The sequence below is a fragment of the Porites lutea genome, chromosome 5, assembly GCF_958299795.1.
Source record: "Porites lutea chromosome 5, jaPorLute2.1, whole genome shotgun sequence".
Classification (NCBI taxonomy): domain Eukaryota; kingdom Metazoa; phylum Cnidaria; class Anthozoa; order Scleractinia; family Poritidae; genus Porites; species Porites lutea.
The window spans coordinates 25,406,125-25,430,985 of record NC_133205.1 but is presented as its reverse complement, the minus strand read 5'-3'; the positions used below and the strand labels follow the sequence as shown (position 1 = coordinate 25,430,985).

Sequence of the window (24,861 nt, the reverse complement as noted above, 5' to 3'; positions counted from 1 at the left end):
CCTATCTGAACGCCTGGAACAGGCTGATATTTTTAGTCCATGTTTGTCTCTGTGCCTATTAATATGGTGATGTTTTTTTAATCAATTGGTGAACTCAACGTCTACAGTTACAGGAAATGTTGAAACTGTTGGACAACAAAGAGTATACAGTTAACGTCCTCTTCAAACAAACAGCTGGCTGCGAGAAGCTAGGTTTCCTGCCTTCCCATAATATGCCCAACTTTCCATCCACCCTTTAAAATAAACAAATCTCGTTAATAGTCTGCTTTAAATTTCTGAGGCGCACGTTGAATTGTGAGATGTTATTGTGCTTACAGACAAAGATGAATGTTCTGATCCCACCATTTGCCTTAACGGAGTTTGTCAGAATTATCGAGGCGGATACCAGTGCTCTTGTAACCCTGGCTTCGTGGCCACAGAGAACATGACACAATGCGTAGGTAAGAATCTAGTACTAATAATTGTACCAACGTATATCTCAGTTCATATTGCATTTAAGCCCCGGTCAAACTCACAACGTTACCGCTTCAACATTCTCACAAAGTTACGGTTGTTGACATTAAGCCGCGTCAAAAAGTTATGACATGTTCGCAACATACTGTGGATATTTGTGGAGAACCGAACTTTGGACTGTTTGACAAACCTTACGAGATGTTGTGACATGTTAAAAAAGAGTTTAACTCGCCTAAATTTTGCCTCGCCTTCGTCTCAACTTTTTTGTAATCTCATAAAAATTGTGAAAGCTGATCCTCTCCCAGACCCACTCTCCCAACATTGTTAAACATGCGCAAAAGTAGTACATCTCTCTTCTTTGTGTGGATCGATATTATCTATGCTATTTCCCACAGCACAGTCTCAATATAGAACAAACGTTTATACAATGTTAAGACCATTTAAGAAGTCATGTTTGAATTTTGCGCAAAGGCAGACCTGTTTAGTTGCAATAACCTCACCCCTTTCCCCCCTCACCCCCACCCCCCCCCCCCCAAAAGTTTAAACTGAACCCTCTTCGTCTATTTTATTTTATACAAGAAGGTTTACAGGCCAATTTTGTGATTGTTTACAGATATAGACGAGTGTGAGACAGATAATGGCAATTGTCAAGAACAGTGCAACAACACACTAGGATCTTATTTTTGTGAGTGTGGTGCGGGTTTCGCCCTTCAGCCTGATGAACGAACGTGTGGAGGTAAGGCGCATCCGCAATTACTCAACTCACAATCTAATAATCATTGTCAGAAGTTGCGTGCGAATTTTTCGCAAAGCCCGACCTGCGTAGTTGCGATAATCTCCTCAAAAAACTAAAAAGAAGAACGGGAAAAAGGATGGATATAAAAGACTAGAGTACAAGACGTCAGGTGGACGAGATTATGATCGCAGTTCCGGTAATGACCCACAGCGGTTCAGAACTTCGACAACTTGGACGATCACACAAAACAGACTAAGCTTGTATGATAAATATGAGTAACTTTAGCAGCTACTGATCTGTGCTTTTTGTAATGGATGAAAGATTCACAGAATGTGTTTGCGATGATACTTAATGCGGGCAGGGTGTTCTCAATACCAGCGTCCTAACGGTAATCGGTATTAGAGGGGAAAACGTTGGGATATTCCCTTAAAAGGCCTTGTATCCCATCCAGCTTAGTTTACAAGTCGGTCCGTAGTCTTGTCTGCTAATTGCAGGCTTCGTTCTGCATAAATCACATCCGCATAATCTTCATAATTACAGATATTGATGAGTGTCAGATCAGCCCGGACATCTGTGGATCAGGAAGCACTTGTGTCAATTCTAAAGGTGGTTATTACTGCGCGTGTGGGTCTGGGTACGAACCTTCAGCTGACAGGAGATCCTGCATTGGTACGTGTCAATCTAGTCGTGTGGTCTGTCACATGACCATACAAATCAGGTGATGTGAGAAAGACCCTTGACAGCTTTCATGCTTTTATTAGCTTAGTTTTCCTTTTTTTTATCTCACTCTAATGCTGGAACATAACAATTATGACTGATCTTTTTTAATGAGTTTTAAGTTCCTAATCATTGCATAGAAATTGCACATACCTATGAAAATCGTGGGCTTTTACTCCATGACATATCGTATGAAACCAATCCATAAATTCAATATAATTTCGTGGTGATATCTTACTTTATATTCAGTAATATTCCACAGGGTCTAATTGGTTTCCCATTCGACAGTTTGGCAAGATTAACTAAATCTTTACAGTGAAAACTTTATATATCTCTGGTTATCCTGTGATGTAGAGTTTACATTGTAAATACATCAAATGCTGCTCCTTCTATTTTTTGATGAATGCTATTGTATATAATAACGTTTCTATTCCAGATGTAGATGAATGCCAAAGAGATCCAATGCTCTGTACCAACGGCGTCTGTCGTAACTCGCCTGGTTCATTTGAATGTATCTGCGGCGACGGATACGTCCTAGCTAAGGGAACTACAGCTTGTATTGGTAAGCGTAGTGAAATGCAGGCAGTTTTATGTAAAATATCTGTTCAAAGGAGCAAATATAGCTTAGAAATTTTTATACTAAAAGTAAAGCTTAAAATGTCTGGAAAACCTTTCCATTCATCTAAGATATTCGGATTTTTTTTCTATTAGCTTCCCTACGATTTTAGCATAGACAAATCCATTTTAGATTTTATGACTTGTTTGGAAAGATTCAAGGTTCGGTCGTTGGGCGTCTCTGTTGTAGACAGTAGTTCTGATGATAGAGTTTATTTTGCAAACCCCTCAGTACTGCGGCGGATCCAGAAGTTTCAGAAAGAGGGGTCCAAGGCTTATGGAGTGCAACCTTTATAAATACTATTTATTGAGTAAAGAACTCTGATAGCCTTTGTATTCAGAAATTAAGTCAGACAAAAAACAAAATACTTCAGAAATTAAACAAAATTTCGGTAGTTTCTTGGTGTATGTGGACGGGTACGATTTGCAAATGACGTATTACAGAAAATGGAAAAGACATTACACCATAAAACTATCCGCAACACCAAGAAACCAAAATTTCAGATAAAAAGGAAGGATGGGCAAGCTAAATCCACTCATATGAAGAAGGTACTTTTTTGTGTTGGTAGCCCGTTGTTTCTCCTGCATGTGTGGATGAAAGGTCCTACGGTGTTAAATTGTTTTGCACACAAACATGGTACCTGTAGACTTAACATATTGACTAATACCATCCAACCGTCGCGTTAAGTGTGAAAAGATCTCCTGTCCATATAAACGTGCGGGAGTCGAATTTTGTGGGATCATTGTGAGTAGTAAATAGCGCTTTCTTACCAACGGTTCCATTTCTATAATTATCTGAAAAAATGACACTGTCTAAGTAATACATACATGTCGTTTTCTTTCGGCAGATGTGGATGAGTGTACAGTCGACCTGGCTCAGTGCGGTGAAAGTGCTTCCTGTACCAATACTGTGGGAAGCTACATTTGTAATTGTTTAGAAGGATACCTTGGAATCGGAAACCAGTGCACTGGTGAGTACAGCAACCAAGAGTATTTGAATCATTTGTAAGACGGGGGGATTAGCCTGCGCGCAAGCTCTCACGTAATAAGACGGGGGCGTGTTTTGCTTAATACTGACCTCCAGGTTGGCACTTACGTAGCCAACATTCGCTTGGACTTCCATTTAAAAATGAATGGAATGTATAGAACCCAATTCATCTGATCACGCGCGTTTGAACCTTCTATCCTGTGAAAGCAAGGTACCAGTTTTGGCGCAAGAGCGATTTTACCATCAATCAGAAGCCTGAAACTCGACTGCGCTCCCCAAACTTTTGTACATTCGCTGTTACAATACAATCTGAATTTAAATGGCAGCTTTTTCTTTGTGTAAATAAAGACTTCTTCACGTTGCTATAATAATTTGTGTCCTGTACCCTACAGATATTGATGAATGTACTACAGGCGATGCTCAGTGTCACCAGAATGCTTCGTGCGTTAACACCCCAGGCTCTTTCAACTGTGCGTGCAAGCAAGGTTACACAGGCAATGGCACTGTTTGCAGAGGTAAGCTTTTTCAACACTGCGAGGCCTACAAAACAACATAATTTTGAATTAAAAAATGTTTTTGCTGTTGTTATTGTTGTTTAACACTTTTCAAGCGGAGAACCCAGTTTTTGACGAGTCTTATATTTTATAATTTTTTAGTTCCTGGCTAATGAAATTTCCGTGTGACAAATTAAGATAAATGTGAAGTTACACTTGCTACTTTTTATTCCTTGTCTACACTAGATGGAAAAGGCGTGGCATGATCTCTGTAGATAGAAAGTCAAACAAAAATTTGTTATATCTAACCTTGACGATATCCCTCGCTTTCGCACTCATTGATGTTGTTTGCTCTCGCATAAGCTAAATGACTACGGCCTCTTTCTCATCGACAATAAACCATGCTCTTTCAGTTAAATGATGATCTTTTAGTGCGTGTCTCTTTATATTGATTTGTAGATGTCGATGAGTGCTTGGCTGATGAAAACTTATGTGTCAACGGACAATGCACCAATATACAAGGTTCTTATGAATGCCAGTGTGAGATTGGCTACATCCCAGCCGAGGACAAAAAGAGTTGTGTAGGTAAGCCTTACGACCTTTACATTATTTCCACTGCGATCAAACGTCTGAGACGAAGGAGAGAGAGTAGGTTCGTACTGTCGACTGAGTATGTCGATTAATGTCGATTAGTTCTATAAAGTACAGTTGCTTTCAACTGTCAGAACATAAGTAATATTTAAAGCCTTGCAATTATACTAGAATTGCCCCTTACGATCACCCCTGCTTTCACGATCACCTCGTTACTATAACTACATCCTTTAGGCCCAGAACACTGAATCATTTTTTCGTTTTTTATTATTTATTTATATTAAAACTAGAAGGGAAAAAAAAGGATTGATACAAAAAGGGTTCCAACAGAGAAGAACCGAATTCTCATGCCAGGCTGACCCCCACTCATATCAGGGTGTCATCCGCAAACATTTCACTTGAGCAGGATAGAGTTTTCGGTATGTCGTTGGTGTACAGTACAAAGAGTAGAGGCCCAAAAATGGAGCCCTTAGATACACCCGACATGACAGGTCCCCAATCGGAAAAAGCATCTTCAATGACTACTCTTTACATAAGGTTACGACTCGTTAATCGTTAACGCTTTCTCGCACGACTAACCGTACTTTATCAGACTTTGTGGCCCTAAGGTAGCTGCATTAACGAGGATTCACTGTCTGTATTGCTTTGACAGTAGTAATGTCGCTGTCTCTGATGACGTTCTTTCAACGCCATACCCGAAAATGCTCCAAAACAATCAATCTCGTTCAAGTTGTCTTTGAAACGGCTATTCGCATGACGTCTGTCGCTTCTTATTTTCGCAGATATCGACGAGTGTCAAATGTTTCCGTTGTGTTATCATGGACGTTGCGAGAACATGCCAGGAATGTTCCGCTGTATTTGTGATGACGGCTTTCAGCTCGATAAACAAGGAACAAACTGCACAGGTATGTTAATGAAAATTATTCACCCAATTCACGATTAAAACTCAACAATTGTAGGGTAAGTTTTTGAGCATAATTGTTCAGCTTTCTTGCATTTATTCTGTACAAAATGCACATAAAAGCGAGTTTACGAAGTAGAATGGCAGCAGGAGATAATAACCCGTAGCCTGCAACTTCCATGTAAACATGTTACAGCGTTTTCACCAAGATTTTATATCTAGAATGTATTTGGCGTGAAAGTACTTTTTCAGTCCCACAAGCCAGTCAGCAAAAACTACAGACCTGAAAATGGTATTTTATTTTTTAGTTTTCCTTGGGGAGCCTGGGGAGAGGAAATGCCCTGAAATGTATCTAAACGTAAACCAGTCCGCGAAAACACCTTGATAAAGGCGTAGTACGGGAATTGCTCGCTTCGGGCTTTGGGCTGCTGATGACAGATAGAAAAAATATTCTAGATCTTGCGTTATAGACTGAGTATTTTCTGCCTATCTTTGATTGAACCTGTAAACATTGTCACTGGTGACTTGTTCCCAGTCGTTTCTATTTGGATCGCACGCGGAGGACGGAACGCACATCACCTCTCGCTCTCCCCTTGACCGCACTTCTCTCGTAATATTGACAAGAGACTGAGAGAGGACAGGGGAGGAGTCAGATATCGCTGGCGTTAACACCCTTTGTAAGCCCAGACCTTGCAGATAATGCCTCTATACCTTGAACGTTGTAATTAACCTTTCTTGTCCTTGCTACGGTTTTTTTTATATATTTTCCTCTTTGCTCTATTTTGAGATATCGACGAATGCTCTGTCACTGGCATGTGCATTAATGGTCGGTGCGTGAACGAGATGGGTACATACCGCTGTGAATGTGATGGCGATTTCATGCCTAACCCCGCAGGCTCAGGATGCATCGGTGAGCTACTGTCATTTTCTTTCGTCTTTTATCTCAACATTGAGCGGATGAACAAAAAGTTCAAATAGATTAATTGAAGTTCAGCTGTGATGTCTCTTGATATAAATTTATTCTACTGAGGGGAAAAGACAGACCCCTTGTAATGATGAAATTCGTAAGGCCATATTGCCACAAATCTGTGCATCAAATAATCTCGGATAGTTGAAAAAAAGTACTTTTCAGTTTAACCGCCGCCCGCCGTATGGCCAAGGCCACCTAGTTATTTCGTATTACGGCCACGTTTTTTTGCCCGGCATAACGGCCACAAACTTTCTTATAAAAACCCTCGTTAATGCAGTCAGCCGTTAATACGGCCAACGGCCGCATTTTAAAATCCCAAACAGCAGAATTTTTAATAATTTCACTCTGTTAATACGGCCGCTCGTTTGAAATTTAGAAAATTAAAATGCCTGTGACATGTCAATTTCATTGACCTATTGTTTTTAGACTACAGTACAGTTTAAAATGCATTTGTGGCGGTTTAATAGCTGATTTTTTAAAACTGTTACATGGACTGAAGGGAAGTTTCAAATAGTTTTTGCAATTACTGCACGCGGCCACCACGTTAATACGCCAAATTTTTTTTGACCCGTATTGGTGACCACATTAACAGGGTCCCACTGTGTTAACAAAAAAACAAAAAGCAATTTACAGTTCCAAAATATATGTTGTACGATTGAATCTTGACTTGCCTTTGTTTTTAGACATGCGTAAAGCTAACTGTCATCTAAGCGTTGTGAATGATACGTGCCTGAATCCGCTGCCCTCAGCTTACCGCGCTGCCTGCTGTTGTACATCCGGAAAGGCCTGGGGAGAGCCTTGCGAGCAGTGTCCTCTAAAGGGAACGGGTAAGAGCGTGATCATGACCGTGCTCCTGTATCTTCAAGTGCTGCCATAGTTAGAATTCTAGCTCACCTTCTAAAAAGATTAAACAACAAAAACTTGCATTAATCACTTAAGAACGCGTTGACAAACTTTCGAACATTTCGAGTCGGCTTAAGGTTTTACTGCATTTGGCGAGTGTCTCTGTGAGAAATTCGTTGCACATAGTAGCAGTATATTCAAGGGAAGGGGAAAAAGTGTTCTGTTTCCAGAGCGACTTTCTGCTATCTTTGTGATACCACTGTATTACCTGGTCAATAGTACTCCACGCTTTCCAGATGGGTCTCTATTCTTGACGTGAAACTCATAACTTTAATTTGAGTCTCCTCCTCTCTCCCCACCCCCCCCCCCTCCCCTTCGCCTCATCTCCCAACTCCTCCCCAATGCATATCACTTAAATCCTGGCTTACCTGGCTTTCCAGCCTTTCTCTTTGGTTTAAAACGCGTTTCTGTTTTATCCCTATTTAACACTTTTGATCTTTTTTCCCTTCTAGAGGAGTTTAATCGTCTTTGCCCTGGCGGAATTGGATTCGTTCCAGATCCTTACACTCTTGTTATTAAGGGTATGTCAGTCTTGTTTAGTCTTGTTTCATCACCTATTAAGCACTTAGAAAAGAGTTGAACATCTTTCTGAATTTTGTGTACATATTCGATTTAAATGGCAAAGTGATAATAACATAAATAAATGAATAAATATATAAATAAATAGAGGGGCATAGAACCAGGGGGTTATAGGCTTCGTTAACAACCGGGATTTTGCGCAGAATTGTAGCGGATTTTTTCTTGTTGTAGATGTGGATGAATGCCAGGAGCTGGCCGGAGTTTGCCGTCAGGGACGCTGTGTAAACACACTGGGTAGTTTCAACTGTTTCTGCCCTCAGGGCTTTAAGCATGACGTTACAACTGGAACATGCACTGGTAGGTTGTGTGATTGCAGATATTCCATGGTTAGCCTGTTTAAAAGCGCCCTTTCATATATAATATAAAAACAAGGCATTACAATTGACTTCATTCACCGTTTATTTTCGACATTTGGCCTACCGTAGTATGCGAGTACAAATAATCTTCCATATTTTCCAGCTGAGATTTAAAGCCCAATACGATTGCGGCAAAGCCGATTGGGAGCAGCTTGTTGGATAAGGCGTATGAATCAGAACAAAAGTTAGTTTCGCAGAAGAAAGTTGAAATATCCAATGCAACTTGTTTCCTTTTTCACAGATCTGGACGAGTGCGAAGAAATAGATTTTATCTGTGGTTTGGATGGGATCTGCATCAACAAAAATGGAACTTATGACTGTGTGTGTCCCGAGGGACAGACTCGAAACGCGAACGATGGCCGATGCGAAGGTACGTTGTACAAATCCGAAAACTAACGGAATCTTGAGACGAGAAGGGGACTGTGAGAAATCTGGAGGCGGAAATTGTAATAATAGAGGGGAGGGGCAGAGGAAGGCGAGTTAATATATTTGAACATTGTTCAGAAGCGGATTTATACCACAAATCAGGTTTTGAGTGACCTGTTGTGTTTAGGTTATTGTCCAAACAGTCATTCCCTTTAACATAGTCGCCAGAAGGACAGAGCCAAGCTTTCTCATTACAGAGGTGTCCGTACTTCAGGGAAATGACTGTTTTGACTAGTCCCTAAACTCATTACGTCACTTACTGGATGAAGTTTGGTATCATGCTTTGGGATGAAAAGAACTGTCTAGATGTCCATATTACAGGTGTCCATATTATAAAGGTAGTCACTGTCTGTAATAGAGATGTGCCCTAGCGAGCGGTTGGACTAAATCATTTAACACTAAAAAGGTTAGAGTTTTCCTCAGCTACCTTTTTTCTAACGCTTTAAACTTCAGTAATCGATTTTCTGGTGTGTTTAGTTACAGTACCATGGCTTGGTTTAGATCTTTGCCAGTTGGCTTAGTTTTCATTGAAGTAATTAAGTCATTGCAATGAGATCTCTTGTGTTTCAATTGAAGCTTTTACCTTTATTTAGATAAACGGCCACAGGAATGCTTCATGGTAGTCGAAGAGAGTGCCAAATCAATTCCGGATTCGAATTCAAAACCAGTTTGTAGAAATCAGTTCTCTAACAACGTGACACGGAAGGACTGTTGCTGTACAGAAGTGGGCGAGGCTTACAGGAAAGAGTGTAGTTTGTGCCCCAAGCCAGGATCAAGTAAGCTACATTCAAAGTCTTTCCTTCATCTTGGACAATCAAAGGTCTTTTTTTAAGCCACCACTCTCTATAAGCTTGGTAGCCGCTCAGCAAATGTTGCGCCCAATGTTGCAGGCAATGTGGCACCTTGTGTTCGGTCACGTGTGATAAATCGTACCGCAGAATCGGCATTTTCTACAGTTAACCCCATTCCTTGGCACCAAGCAAAGGCGCCTTCTGTAACATAATTTACACGCTTGATTTACTTTAATTCATGTGCGCATCCTTATTGCCCATTCATTTGACAGCCAGTATGAAGCGCAGAGGCTTTATTCGCCTACTGGCGCAACGAGAAATGATGATGACGATAATTCGCAAAACGCCAGTGGTCTTTTTCTTTACTTCAAAATTTCCGTAAATTTCGAAACAAAAACGAATGACGTTAAAATTACTGTTGAATACGTTTTGGGAACAGAAGCCATTCTACGGCCTTGATCTCTGTTCATTTAAAATCTTCGCAACTGAATTGAATTCTTTTGTACATGCAGATCAATTCGCAGCTTTGTGCCTGGACATAGTTTTGCCATCGGTATCAACAACATCTTCGCCCACCCCTGGTCAGGCGAGAGGTAAGAATTCAGAAGTACTGAGTAACATTTCCAGTGCCGGGGTAAAGTAAGAACGTTAATCTAAACGGAAACAAAGTAGGCGGGGAGAGAACATTTGCCTCGCCCGACCCGCACTTGTAGGCCAGGGAAAGAGTCGAGCTTTGGCGATGATGCCAATTTAATTTAACCCTAGTCAAGACTGTAAAATGCTCTCTTTTTGCGATTGAAGAGGTCTTCTCCGTTAATATAAGGCCTCTCTTTGACGCTTTTAAGAGGTTCTTTTTGAATTTTTCAATTAGTGTCCTTGTGACTGTTAAAAAGTTGAGCAAAAATTAGTGTCTTTGACTTGCAGGAACATTTTCATCAAACTGTTATCTTTTTTCATCATTTCTGTATCACCATTTGAATTTATTTGTTGCAGTTGTGAATGAATGTGAACTCTTCCCAGAGCTATGTTTATACGGTACATGTATTGACACAAGAACAAGCTATCGCTGTGAATGTCCTTTGGGTTATAAGCTTGGACGAGAAGGAAAGATGTGCAAAGGTTATCAAAGCATTTGTGCTTTGTAAACGAGTAATGTAGATTAAGATCAGCGGGTGAAGCGTTACACTTAACTGGGCACAATAAAAAAGGGAATCATCGCATGGAGAAGTCAAGCTAGCTTAACATTAAATAAAGAAGAAGACAAGACAAGAGAAACTATACCAGTGTACATGATCTTCGCAGTAAAAATATTCATCTCTTTATCCGCCGTTCAAAATATGATTCATATTTCAATTCATGTCTTTTCCACCATCGGGTACATTACGAACTCAGAATGGCTTGCTCTCCAGTTGGCTTGATTAGCTCAATGGATAGCCTTGCGTCCGGATATCTCAAAGGTCAGAATTCGATTTCCGATCAAGCCTGAATTTTTTCAGGTTATTTTCAACCACCTAGGTTGTTCATGGTACTTCGAAGGTCTTGTTCACTTTCATATCTTTACCCGCAGTTCAAAATGTAGCTCATTTCATAGATAATAGAAACTGATGAACGCAGCGGCGACAAGTGAGCTCCGGCTTCAACGGAGATGTTTCCTTTGCGACAGGGACTGTAATTTCGGGAAATGATATTTTTTTTAGCCACAATTCACGGTCAATCCTGACTTACGAAGGCCTATCAAAATAGAGGAAGATATCTTCAGGGCCCCTGTTTTTCGAAATCGATTAAATTGGGATTGATAGAATGGTGTAGAACTGAAGAAAAAAGGAAAATTGTCCCCTGCACCACAGGTGTTAGGAAAAAATACCAACGGGAAGCGAGATGGGGAAACCCGATGTTAGCCCCTCGGAGAGGGGCTGGGAAAATAACTAAAGTGATCCCTCGTGCTATTTCTTTGATTGGATAGTTGGTCTTAGGAATGTTGTAATACCTCAGCTGAGCTTTTTTCTTATCCTCGTAATGCTAGAAAGATTGGATATTGTACATTTTTGTATGGTTCAGTTACTTAAACTTTGTACCTCTCTTGATAGATGTGGATGAGTGCAAGATGTCGCCTTGTAAGAACGGTACTTGTCTGAACACATTTGGAAGTTTTCTGTGCACTTGTCCGGAAGGATCCAAACTTGACATCACTGGTCTTGGTTGCACGGGTAAGTTTATTCTGGACAAAGGGTGCTGGATCATTTGGATGAAATCATCTGCTCTTTCACTTTAAGGACTGCCACTTTCTTTCACATCATCATGGTTTGAATTTTGAGCTAGCGCAAGCACTCATTAAGACTATCGACGACCCTCCAATGGGAAAAAAGTTTGAACAGTTTTCCATTTGTTCTCCTGCCTGTTCAGATACGTTCTGCATGTTTTTCCTTCCGAAAGGTATCGCTTTTACCCGAAAGACCACCGCGGTGGCCACGCGCGAATAGCTATGTACGTGCAACAATTGCACGAGAAAAACGTAATAAAACGAACTTTTTGAAGTCTATACCCCTTTAGATCCACATATCAGTAAAAAATGTAAAATTGCGCCACCGTCACGTCATTTTCATGGTCTGTACTCTTATCGGCCATAGCTCTTGACCAATCAGCGCTCGAGAAATCGCTTATTTTATGGTGAAAATTGATTTTTTTTTGCTCCAAGATATGGACGAATGTCTTGAACCTAGCTACTGCGAACACGGTAGGTGCGAGAATTTCCTCGGCGGGTTTAACTGCAGTTGTGACAGCGGTTACATTAGATCTGACGACAAAAGGACCTGCATAGGTGAGTGGAATTCTGCATTTGCGTATAAAATTGTTCAAGAACAAGCCTTCTGGTTATTCGTTTTAGTTTCTTCTCTTCTACACTGGAAGGTCATGACCAATGTATACATTTCGTTGCTTGCAGATAAGGACGAATGTACACAGATCAGTGGTCTTTGTGGTAACGGAACATGCGTGAATACCGCAGGATCGTTTCGCTGCAGCTGTCACAATGGTTTTAGACTTGATCGACGAGGCTATTGTCGAGGTGAAAAAGTCATAATAGCAGTCATCTCTTGTAGCAGTTTATAAAATAACTAAGATAGTACGCGCGTTCTGATTGGTTAAAAACCTATGGTTTATTGTGCCGGTAAACTCATAGAAAACTTAAAGTTATTTTATAAAAGCGATAGACCACACTTTCTGTGAAGCATGCGTATTTTGTGGTGCAAACGAGACACTATTTATGTGACTAATGCTCTCCCGCCATCTTGGACGTTGAAACAGACAGCGAATTGGGGCGACACGAAAAAAGATGTCAAGAGAGAGGTTGCCCGCCCCTCCTCCCTTAGCTTTTTAATTTGCTTTCAAGCTGGAGCCCACGATCAATGAACCTCTGCGCTTTCGTTAAAGAAAAAATTCGCCTGTTCTGCAGGCCAGAAAGGCCAATCAGAGTACGGGTAGAGTTTAATCAAGAGATGATCTTTTGTTTTAATTCATTGTAGAAATCAAAAATTATAGAAACTTACTTGGATTATCCCACTCTTCTTTACTTATGATAAATGCGTTGTCTCTTTCCTTTCGTTTTTAGACATCGATGAGTGTTCTACGCTGGTGGGTGTTTGTCAAAACGGACGCTGTATTAACACCATAGGTGGCTACACATGTGATTGTATCCAGGGATACATTGCGACTGCTGATAAAACCAGATGCAGAGGTTAGTGTCGCTTGTAATCACGTGTCATACGGTAGAGTTTACTTTCTTTCAGTCGCGAGCTGTACTTGCGTTGACTACCGCGGGCGCACGCGTGCATGCACTAGTTGTGCCTTCTTTGTCCTAGCGCGTAAACATCAACTTTTCCTTCCGGTATCCGGTGTCCGGTTTCCCTTTTTTTCCTGTAGATGTCCATTCTCTTAGTTTTTCTGCGCAAACTGAACAAAACATGCGTTTGGGAGCTACGAATACAGGGAGATCAACAGAGACGCTTCTAATACAACGTTCGTCGACGATCTGCTATCTTCTTCCTTTCATGTCGACCTTTTGCGACTTAGTCAGTTATACTAACCATCTTTTTAGTTGAAAAATAATCTACCTTCTTACGACTGACTTACTATTTTTTTTTCAGAGTTGAATTGTTGGAACTGGTTACATTAGTGCTAATTACTTTTTAGTTACATAAGTTTTGTTAGGTCCTTAGAGAGTCAGTTGAGAATTTTTTTGACTTTCAATCTTTAACGTAATTGGGGAACTTCCCTTCTTCGCAGATATAAATGAATGCACAGAAGTTCCCGGATATTGTGAAAACGGCATCTGTACCAACACTATCGGCGGATCACGCTGCGAGTGCACCACGGGATATAGACTAAACCGGACGGGAGATGCGTGCGTGGGTAAGAAAATCAGTTAAATCTTTTACTTTACATTTACACATCGATTCAAGGAATTTTTGAAGAATGGACATCCCTGCTATGTTTTGTTACTTTTGGAGGTTGATATTAATGATCCCGGGTTGAGCCTTTGGGTTCAAACTTGTAAGCATTATATCGACAAATTGGAGTCAGTGACAATAACGCAGTCCCCAAACTGACGGATTTAGCCAAACTTCTTGTGCGTGATCTACAAAATAAGGTATACTCGAAACCGTAAAGTTTTCTTGACTGGTAAATATTGATATTTCCGTCATGGTGAATCAAAGGAATGAGAGAAACGACTGCGTCGCAGCCTATATGCGAAGGTTCCGTAACTCGATTTACTGGGAGGTGCGCGCAATTGTCCTCGCCACTGAGTAGGTTTCACTTCCCATTTCTAATGTTTGTTTGTTGGTCCACCATTCAACCCTTCATTTTGATCTTTTTTATCCTCTAGACGTGAACGAATGTGATGAGAATCCCAGCTACTGTCAATATGGAGGTCAGTGTGTGAACACACCAGGAAGCTATCGCTGCCTCTGCCAACAAGGTTACGAAGCCGGAAATGGAGGAACATACTGCATTGGTAGGGACGTTTGTTTAACTTTGTCTTTTAATAGACCTTAGTCGCTTTACCCGCCATCTTTGCACGCGCTTTAGGATTGATGGGATAAAAGCAATGTCGTGGTTTCTCAGTTGGCAAACAGACAATAAAATTTGCCAATACGAGTAATAGCGGTGGAATTTGTTTATTCTCTCAAAATGAGACAACGATTTTAGTCATGCAAAATATACAGAAAAGTTTCTATAAGTTATGCGTTATTACTGCTTGCTGTGAGAACATGCACCGTGGTTATTGCATCCAAAAAGATCACTTCTTCCCATATTAATTTGCCATTATCGTCTTAAACGTTTGAATTTCTTCATTTGCTGTTGTATAGAATAAATAAACTCGACCGCGTTTTCTTGTATCTTGTTTCTGAAGTCCCACTCACAGTTGACTCGCTTCATCAAGTCTGAAAATTTGCGCGTTTCTGGAATTTATTTTGATGAAGTATTGCTGTTTTTTTCTTAAAGATTGCATGAAACGTATTTCCAAAACCCGAACCCAGTTTCTTCTGTACTTTAATAGCTGTACTGAACCCAGTGGGTTTTTAAACAGCACACCAGTTCTGAACTGCGCAGTTTTGAAATGATATAAGATATAGCTGATATCATCAACAGAAAAATTCTGTATACGATACGGAAACGAACGTTCGTCGGAAAATGTGAAAGGTTGACTTCAAAAATTAATGACGTTAGAGGTGGTCAAGAATGTTCAAGGATATCTGTATATCATCGAACGCTTATCATGGCCAAGTATCGCAAATTCGCTTCAATTCATAGACCATTTTAGACCATTTTACTGTTGGATTTTTAGAAAGAAAAAACTTTTATCGAAACTAATTCATTTTCCAATTACAAACAGATTCTCGCATTGGTTTCTGCTTCGAGAAATTTGATGAGAATGGCTGCACTACTCCTAAAACTCGTCAGATGGGAAAGTCTGTGTGCTGTTGCACCATGGGAGCTGGCTGGGGTGATCCATGTGAATTGTGTCCCCAGAAAAATACATGTAAGTGGAGACTGTTACTGAGACGACCCCCCTATAGTCAGTTTAGATTGTCGTACGGCAGCAAACATACGACAGTAGCTAAAGCCTTGGAACGACCGAAGGGGTCGAGGGGTTGGAGCGTTCCTTTACCCTGGCTGTCGTTTGTCCAAGCCTTTACCCGCTTGACAGCTCAAGATTGTAAGCAATCTAGATACTGATATTACTTCAAGTTTCCAAAAGGGTAAGGGCGCTAATAGATTTGCGCCTTTTTTCCCAAGATGGAGCTCATTATAACAAAATGGTGAGATATCATCACCCAGAAAACGCCGCACTCCTCAATAACAACGCGATAGTTTTTTTAAATTCCTCGATTATTTAACCAAAGTGAAACATTGGTGACCATTCAATGAAACTCGTTTATAGGCCCCACTTCGAAGATTGGAATGATTCTATAAATGATTCTAGGTTTGTGATACACCAATCACTAACAAACACGAGTGTACAAATAGTTCGACTCGGTAAATTGGCACCATCGCCTGATGAAGACCTGCAGTGTGCGGTCGAAACGTCGCGATCAATATCAAAGTGACAATCGTGAGACAATCCACAATGATTAATATCTTTTATGACATGATTCTATGTTCTTGCTTTTCAGCTAATTTCGCCCTCATTTGTCCTAACGGAATTGGGTTTGTTATGGACAGGCACGGTGTATCAGGTGAGATTACAGAGGACCATCGTTACGGAGAAAGCATGTTTTTTGACCCCAAATTTCTTTTGGTGATACTGTGTGTCCCTTAGGGGTCTGTTTGAGCAATGGAACGTGTCAAAATTTGAACTGGAGAATAGGGAAGCATGGCAAAATACCTTAGAGAACCCAAAAATAAGTTTGAGGATCACGGGAACAAAGCCACTGTTAAAGAAATTGAAATAAAGACCTTTCAAGGACTTTTAATGCGATATTGGAATAAAGAGGGGAGAGCAGGGGAATTCGTGTATCGGGGGCTGAAGAGAAATAATGCAAAATTAGAATACCGGAAATTTTCGAGTTGGAATAATTGAATATATATATTTAGTAAAATCCAACTAGTGGTCTATTATCAATGCTGCGTTCTGATTGGTTGAGCTACAACTAGGCTATATGTTATAGCCCACTAGTAGCGAAAAGCGCCGGCTTTGAAAACCAAAACAATGGCGGTTGAATCGCGTTTTGCTAGCTAAAGTTGTTTTGTCTCGATATTTTTGACCAACTATTTGGATTTTACTAAAACAATTATTCCTCTCGCCGTCATGGCCTCTGAGTCAATAGCCCATTCGGCCTTCGGCCTCATGGGTTATTGACTCAGAGCCCATTCAAGCTCGAGGAATAATTGTTAAATATGCCTTTTGAGGGTGTATTCGTGGAATAACGAAAATTTTAGACTTTTCACTTTCCCTTATTTTTCCAAAAGATCGTCTGTATAAAGGGCTTACGGTTACGAGCCGCCATATTGGTTTCAAATGTACTGATTGGGGTGGCCCCGGGAATTACAACCTAGGCTAGACTAGGTACATTTGAAACAAAGATGTCCGCCCGTAAAGGTAGGCGCTCGATCCTGTCGAAAAAATAGGGGACTGTGAACTGCAGTCTACGTAAATTTTTCAGAAAAAATAATAGAATAATTTATGAATACCACATTATTCCTCTTCCACCACCCCCCCCCCCCCCCCCCCCCACCCCTCAACAACGGAAGAAGAACCTTCCTGGGAGACTCCCATATTCTGAGTTTTTTCGGACAGTCTTATATTGCAAAGTGTAGCTTGATTGCAACAAGATGTCATATAACAGTTTTCAGTGTACTAGAGATAAATCGTTCTCGTAAAACCCCAGTCGTATGTTATACTCCCTTCTTGCAGATGTGGACGAGTGTAAACATGTGTCATCACTTTGCGAAAATGGAGAATGTGTCAATAATGACGGGAGCTATCGTTGTAAATGTAAGATGGGATTCAAGCTGGATGCGAGTGGAAAAAAGTGTGTTGGTAAGTTCAAAAAGTTCTGCTCTCGTAAAGTAAGGTCAGCGATGTGAAATACAACATTAAAATGCTGATTTTGTTACTGCAGCTAATAATCTTTCCTTATTTAGATGAAGACGAGTGTTTAACGGCCGGTGTCTGTGGTAATGGCAACTGCACCAATACCGAGGGCTCTTTCCAGTGCACATGTCCCAAAGGCTACGCCCCAGGCCGCTACTCTCCACGATGTGTTGGTAAGGAACTTTCTGCCAGATAACCCTGTCTCAGTAATAAATAATTTGACACTTTCATTTAGTGTTAACGTGTCTCATTTTACAGATATCGATGAATGCACCGAAAATAACGATCTCTGTGCGTTCCGCTGTGTCAATCAGCCAGGAAGTTATCGATGTATTTGTCCTCGAGGATACGAGTTGGCTGCCGACAAAGTTTATTGCAGAGGTGAGCACTTCTTCAAGCAGTGAGGACCACGCTAAATATTCCTTCTTCTCGGTCTTAAACCTCTTTCATGAGCGCGCCATACTCTTCTTTCTGTACCATAATAGGTTTTAAGTAAAAGGCCTTATTCATGACGCAACATTTTACTAACAGCGAAGTTGTCATGCACATTTTTAACTCAAATGATTAAGTGAGATGAAGAGCGGACACACCCCAATGTCACCATGAAGAATGTTGCGGCTTGTTATTCAGTCGGCCTCAAGAACGGTAAAACATCTACATAACTTTGTTTTGTCATTTCTTATAGATATTAATGAGTGTAAAAAGAACAGTCAGCTGTGTACTTTCGTTTGCAAGAATTTCATTGGTGGATACAAGTGTCGCTGCCCGACTGGCTTCAAAGGAGATGGACGGAACTGTGAAGGTGTGTGAAACGAGAACGAATTTAATTTGATCGTACAGTGTAACATCGGTATAAGCGTTTTCTTCTAACATTTTTGTGTCTTTGAAAATATAAGAAAGTAATCAATTTATATTTCAAGTTGAAAATAAACCATAGTCAATGTTTTTAAGCGATCTATCACAACATTTTCAACTTGCAGGAGTAAAAAAAAAATGCTTTAAAGGTAACTAATGTCTCTCGTTTACCAATGAAACGCTTAAGAGCCTAAGAACTCATTTACTCGTGTTCGTGTGTTCCGGATCGAATTGCAATTTGAAATTGTTGGGTCGTGAGCAAAGCTTACCTGGACAAAATCCTCTCAAAGCAAGGGAGAGAACCAACAACAAACTCAAACCAAATTCCAACCCGGGTCACATCGCTGAGAGGCGTGCTCCATTTTCAGAATTAGAGACACTCGTTGATAAGTTTCATGTAACTGTTAGCAAGACTATACCACTCTTTGACTATTCCAAGAAGCACTGAGTCTAATAAGAAGGGTCCCCTCCCCCCTCCCCCCTTCCCTTTGGCTTTAAACAAATTATGGTAAATGTTAAACAACTCTAAGTAAAATTTGTCTTCTAGAGCTTTAATTTTGCGACAGAGATTTTCAAAGAGCTTTTAACTTATAAATAACCAGTATTTATATAGCTGGCAGTCTACCAGACCCCCGTTGCTGAGTTTTATGTCCCCCCCCCCCCCCCACCCCTCTTAGTAACAGTAACATTTAAGTCAGCTTAGACAATAGCTTTGCTAGCATAAGTTCCATCGTTTCCTGATAAATAAGCGCCTTTATCAATTTTAGACATCAATGAGTGTGTTGAAAAGCAAGGAATATGTAAAAATGGCGCCTGCAGGAACCTTGCTGGAACTTACATATGTGACTGCAATTCTGGATATGAACGCAGTGCAGATGGCAAGCGGTGCGAAGGTATCAGTTAATTGAATTTATATTCCTTTGCCAGTTTGCTCAAAAGATGATTTGATTTGAACAGTGGTCTGGGCCTTTGGGTGCATATTTTACAAAAAGTATTGTTGAAAATAAAGTTTTCATTGACGGTTTTAAAAATTACACCGTCGCTTGGCATTCCCGCGAGTCCAGTTATAATAACGTCCAAAAGGTACATTTGAGTTACGGTGGTATGAGAAAAGCAGCTCGATTGAAAGAGATCTTTGACATCTTTTGATCTCGCAGATCAGAAAAACTCGTGGACGTTCGGGACCCTTCGTATCATCTACGTGATACCCGATAAAACAGGATGTTGGTGGTGCCTTTTTTGTTGTTATTGTATTAATAGTTTCTTTTTTACTTCTTTCCCCTTTTTTAACTTACGATTGTAAAGCATTGAGTTGGTAACATGATGCCTGCAAAAATATTGCTTTTTGAAAAATAGAGTTTGTTCTGAAAGGGATCGAAAAAGTCACAGATCCGGGTATCGTTATCTTGATTATTAAATGTTTCTGTAATTGTTCTAAAGTATCAACCGTTCTTGCAATTCCACTAGCTTCATGTTTGGTCCATCCAGTCATCGGTCTAGAATATCTTGACTTCTTAATGCCACTTATTTTGTAGACGCAAAGAAGGGCCTTTGCTTCGCTGTCGTCAGAAACAAAGTCTGTCAAGCTGTTACCAAAGAAATGATGCAAGTGAGAAAGAGAGACTGTTGTTGTACTGCTGGTAAAGCTTGGGGCACACGATGCGAGCTGTGTCCGAGCAGGGGAACTGGTAACGAGTTCTTTTGTCTTGAAATTTGTCTTTTTAATCGATTTATTTCTCATCTAGAGTCAAGTGTTGTATCACTCAACTTCTGTGACTTCTGAGTGCGTAGATAACATTTTACGAACAATCCTGAAGTGTGATAAATTAGTATAGGTTATAGCAGGATTTGCAGTGATATTTGACATAAATACCACACGTGTTATTTCGAAATTGTTATACGTAATTTCACGAGCCGTTAGGTGAGTGAAATTTGAGACAATTTTGAAATATCACGAGTGGTATTTATGCAGAATATCACGTACAAATAATGCATTATTTGTTTATACTACTACCAGCAAAAGGTTTGTAATTTTCACATGTAGGTATTTCAAATTAAGCTGAAATACCACTGATCTAAGCCAATCAAATTGCAGAAATTTTTCACGTAGTATTATAATAGGGGGAATTATAGTATTGGAATTTTCATTGGCTAGGTGGTTTTCATTTTTGAGTCTATTCCTCACTATTTGCTAAAAGCTACAAAGTAGTACTTTCTTTGTGTGCTTTTTATTGTCCTGTACAAAGAGGCTAAACGTTAGAGCCCGATCAACGATTCCGAGTTCGACCCCTACTCAAAACTGCAGAACTTATCACTATCTTTTTCTTTTTTCAAAAATTGATAATTATCTTCATGTTTCATGCAATTTACGCTATTTAACTGAGTCATTATTTCTAGGAAAGAGTTAAATATCGATCCCCCGATTTGTGTCCAGAGACGTGAGACCCTCTTTCAATACCTGGTAAAACGATAGTATATGAAATGCAACTTTGATTGATCTTCCTTTTGTTTTTCTAAACAGATGAGTATCGTTACTTGTGCCAGACGTTGGCCCAGGTTAAAATAAAGATGCAAAGTAAGTATCATTGTTTAGACCAATCATATAGTTCTTGTCACGAGGTTTTCGACGCTTAGGCAAATCTTCTTGTTGCGTTGCAGATGTATGTGAGATGGTTCCTGGCTTATGCCTCAACGGTAAATGTATTAGCTTACCTGGGGGATACCGCTGTATGTGTAACGTGGGCTACAAACTCACCATGGACGGGAAGCGCTGCTTAGGTAAGGCGTCTTTTTCTTTTTCTTTCTTACCTCACTAAAGGGTGATTTGAATACTGGCCCGCTATGTCCCGCTATGATTAAAGGATTTGTTTTTCTTTGGCGAACGGTACGTCGTTCGAGTGTAACATGTCTGTCTAGTGGGTAATTTTGTTTTTCGAAAGAAGCTTAGCCAAAATATATGTTAGATATAGAGACCGAGCAGTACTATTAAAAAACACTTGCCTAACGTGCAAACCATTTCTATCTTTCAAGATAGAGATGGATTACATACAAAGACTCTTCTATTCCAAGGCGCTTGTTAAATCCAAGCAGTAATATCGATACTAATTCCTCAGGTTGTTGTATTCTCAGCATGTTGCTTTTGTGGTTAAATCTGCAGATATCGATGAATGTGCAAAAAATTCCAGCATTTGTCAGTTCACTTGCGCCAACACAGATGGTTCTTACATTTGCAGTTGCCCAGTTGGTTACGTGTTGCGACCTGATAAGAGGACATGCACAGGTCTGGTATTACTCTCAAGAAGGGTGTCCGTCTTCCGCAAAACCCCGGTCTCGGGGATCATTTCTCGAAAAGTCCCGCTAGTTAAAGGTGACGTTACACGAGACGATTCGCAACGACGATTTTTAGCACAACACAGCGTTGCAACATTGTTGTGACATTGTTTCGAATAGTTACAACATTGTTCCAACATTGCAACGATGTCTTGCGCTAAAAATCGTCGTTTCGAATCGTCCCGTGTAACATCACCTTAACGGATCCGAAAAGCTATTCATTTTTATACTCATGATCGAGGTTTCAATAGTTTTGCCTATATGATTAAACTTTCAGTTTACAAAACAACTAAGACTGGTTTGTTAGCTAGGGCCCTCGCTTTTATTCTTTGAGTTTTAATGCAAATATTTGAAAAGTTACCGAGACTTTCGAGAAACAGGCCCCAGGCTGAAGGAGAGGCGGAGAGGGTAACCCGGATATGTTTACCTGTATTGCATTCGTGTGTTGGTGGGAGTAAATAGTGTTAAAACGCTATACATACCATAGGATATTTTTTTCTGCAGACGAGGATGAATGTGCAACAGGGAGGCACAATTGTCAGCACAACTGCGTTAATACTGCCGGCAGCTTCCGATGTGGTTGCCCTGATGGATATATGAGAAGTGGACTGACATGTGTTGGTGAGTCAAGTGCCTCTTTTTATTTAACTCACATATACTTTGCTTATAGCAATCGGTGTCTATTGAACACCTGCGTGGATATCAAACATTGCCTTTGAAAATCACTTAAGGTCGGTGCGCTGTCATGTCTGAGGGGACAGAATTGGGAACGGTATCGGAGTTGGAATCGGAATGCTGAGAAACGCTGACGTTTGGGTACTCGATCCGACAGTAGCATCGCTGACATGTTACAAAAATCAAGATGCTGTAAATCAACTTTCTTCTTATCTCCCCTAGAAGACAAATGGGGAAAAGATATTTTCAACACATCACGGGTATAAAGACATTTCTTTCTAGGAATTTGTAAATAACGTCATGCGAGTTGGTTAACGGGAGCTGCGATGGAGTGGAAGATCTACTTAACTTAACAGAGTATTTCCTATGATATGAAAAAGAGAAGAGAAGAGGTCAACTCAGGTTTCGATGGTTTATTGCACTGTCTGAAATAAAGTCAGTACTGTCTTTCATCTCTCGATAGACAAAGACGAATGTATGACAAATAATAACATTTGTGGCCCTGGAATATGCGAGAACTTGCCAGGTTCATATCGCTGCACCTGTAACCAAGGATACAAGTACGACGAGACCCTCAAGAAATGTGTAGGTCAGTTGCATATAAATTTCTTCAAGATTCTAATGTTATTACAACATTTACTAGCCTGGGACAGACCATCTATTTTTTCTTCAGAGATCGTCGAGCCAGCGTATGGAAATAAAAACTGCGGGGGATTTTTTTACCCGCGGCTAGCGCAAGAGGGATTAGCAGTAACATTTACGCGAAATTACTGACTTTTTGTTGTATTCTGTATTCTTATTTACGAGTGATGGCATGAAAATGCGATAAAAGAAGACACCCGTCCACCAAAAATTTTTCCACTTGTCCACATCGAGGAAAAGTATGCCAAAATATGCTATCGTGTCATACTACAAGTAAGTAGTTTGAAAGGTTAGGAAAACCCGGTAATGAATGTGCCCACTCAAGACGAGAATACAGCATTCGAAGAGGAAAGATGTTTGAATTAAGAAGTTACAAAGAAAGTTTCCAAATGCTCCGAAAATTACTCCTTTGCTATTGTTAGAAGTCACACTAAAGCTGCAGACACACGCTTTTTTTTAATTAGTGTAAAATGTCGGCGTGATTGTGTTTCTCGATCTGCTGTTGCAGGTAACAGGCAGGTTGTAGGTGGGTGCACACCTGGCATTTGCCAGTATGGATGTCAAAATATCTACGGTGGATACCGATGTGCATGTCCCCCCGGATTTACACAAGATTACTACTACAATCAGTGTGTTGGTAAGTAAAGAGAAAAGGCTTAAATAAATAGGATGCCATCATTGCATGTTGTGCCATACTGGCAACCGATGTAGGAGTGGGCTACGGTGAAGAGGAGGGGGGGAGGGTGACCTCCTCTTATTTTTAAACCAAAACCGAGACCAGCATCAAGATATTTCGTTTCTCCAAGATTGCTCCACCTCCTCAAGGTCTGGATGCGTCACTGTACGTAGACTGGCTCTTGCCTCAGTAGCAATAGTAGGATCTCGCCTCGTAATAGTTCCTGTAATTTTCTTTGCTCTATAGGCCTACTGAATCTCTCTGTTTTGTTGTAGATATTAATGAATGCCGTAGCATTTTCCTGTGTGGACAGGCTCAGTGTAGAAATACCCTAGGCGGGTATTACTGCGCATGCCGGGCAGGATATGTTCTAAGGCCAGATGGACGATCATGCAAAGGTAATCTCAGACTTCAGATGAAAAATATGTCGACTAGCGAACGTTCTTGTAACTCTCAGCTGTAAGTGTGAATTAATAGGGAAGGCTCGCTACGTAGGTTCTAAACTAACTAAAACGCCGTGGACTAATCTCCTCGCATATTTATCAACACATGGTTTAGTTTGAGCGTTAGGAGTATAGGTTAAGAGAAAACCAGAAACGCGAACAGATAAGTTGGAGGGGAGAGGACGGGATTTGGCGTCACTCGCCTTCTCTTTTTCTCTCCACACCAAGCTTGTCATATTATTTTCGATAAGCCTGTGTACAGACGCCCCCTCCCCTCTAAAAAAAAGTTAGATAAAGACACCCTATAGGCTTCATGTCCCGCCCTGAAGGTCTCTGTTTTGTATTTCTATCCAAATCTTTCAATACTGCAGTTCCTTATCAGTCGATACAGTACTGTAGATCATTAAGTACCACAGCTCTTATAATTCTTGACACACCGCAGTAGACGTGTCCGGGCTACGATTTGTCCTGATATTTAACGAAAGAGGTGTCGGGAACATGACACCCTCGGAAACGACGCGTTGCATGACGTTGCACGCGTGTCATTATACGCTTGCTATTACCATGGAAAATCATGGCCCTGTAAATTTCACTACATTACTCATTTCAGGCAGTGATAAGCGCA

At 40.5% G+C, this 24,861-nt stretch overlaps 2 protein-coding genes across 2 annotated transcripts in view; one reads left to right on the top strand and one right to left on the bottom strand.

The window, feature by feature from the left end:
• Nucleotides 1–24,861, bottom strand: part of LOC140937635 (small ribosomal subunit protein eS17-like) — a 115,661-nt gene that overhangs the window by 53,503 nt on the left and 37,297 nt on the right. The gene's annotated exons all lie outside the window — the stretch shown is intronic.
• Nucleotides 1–24,861, top strand: part of LOC140936919 (fibrillin-1-like) — a 52,591-nt gene that overhangs the window by 25,449 nt on the left and 2,281 nt on the right. Inside the window, exons 31-67 of the mRNA XM_073386423.1 lie at nt 318–440; nt 1,067–1,189; nt 1,730–1,858; nt 2,343–2,468; nt 3,370–3,492; nt 3,902–4,024; nt 4,463–4,588; nt 5,377–5,499; nt 6,283–6,405; nt 7,149–7,292; nt 7,821–7,889; nt 8,119–8,244; nt 8,545–8,673; nt 9,323–9,505; nt 10,033–10,113; nt 10,514–10,639; nt 11,608–11,727; nt 12,216–12,338; nt 12,462–12,584; nt 13,128–13,253; nt 13,802–13,927; nt 14,403–14,531; nt 15,414–15,560; nt 16,195–16,257; nt 17,436–17,561; nt 17,666–17,788; nt 17,874–17,996; nt 18,301–18,417; nt 19,238–19,363; nt 20,006–20,158; nt 20,992–21,045; nt 21,129–21,248; nt 21,628–21,750; nt 22,305–22,421; nt 22,939–23,064; nt 23,626–23,754; nt 24,069–24,191. Coding sequence (XP_073242524.1) covers nt 318–440; nt 1,067–1,189; nt 1,730–1,858; nt 2,343–2,468; nt 3,370–3,492; nt 3,902–4,024; nt 4,463–4,588; nt 5,377–5,499; nt 6,283–6,405; nt 7,149–7,292; nt 7,821–7,889; nt 8,119–8,244; nt 8,545–8,673; nt 9,323–9,505; nt 10,033–10,113; nt 10,514–10,639; nt 11,608–11,727; nt 12,216–12,338; nt 12,462–12,584; nt 13,128–13,253; nt 13,802–13,927; nt 14,403–14,531; nt 15,414–15,560; nt 16,195–16,257; nt 17,436–17,561; nt 17,666–17,788; nt 17,874–17,996; nt 18,301–18,417; nt 19,238–19,363; nt 20,006–20,158; nt 20,992–21,045; nt 21,129–21,248; nt 21,628–21,750; nt 22,305–22,421; nt 22,939–23,064; nt 23,626–23,754; nt 24,069–24,191 — 4,494 coding nt within the window. The remainder of the gene's footprint in view (nt 1–317; nt 441–1,066; nt 1,190–1,729; nt 1,859–2,342; nt 2,469–3,369; nt 3,493–3,901; nt 4,025–4,462; nt 4,589–5,376; nt 5,500–6,282; nt 6,406–7,148; nt 7,293–7,820; nt 7,890–8,118; nt 8,245–8,544; nt 8,674–9,322; nt 9,506–10,032; nt 10,114–10,513; nt 10,640–11,607; nt 11,728–12,215; nt 12,339–12,461; nt 12,585–13,127; nt 13,254–13,801; nt 13,928–14,402; nt 14,532–15,413; nt 15,561–16,194; nt 16,258–17,435; nt 17,562–17,665; nt 17,789–17,873; nt 17,997–18,300; nt 18,418–19,237; nt 19,364–20,005; nt 20,159–20,991; nt 21,046–21,128; nt 21,249–21,627; nt 21,751–22,304; nt 22,422–22,938; nt 23,065–23,625; nt 23,755–24,068; nt 24,192–24,861) is intronic.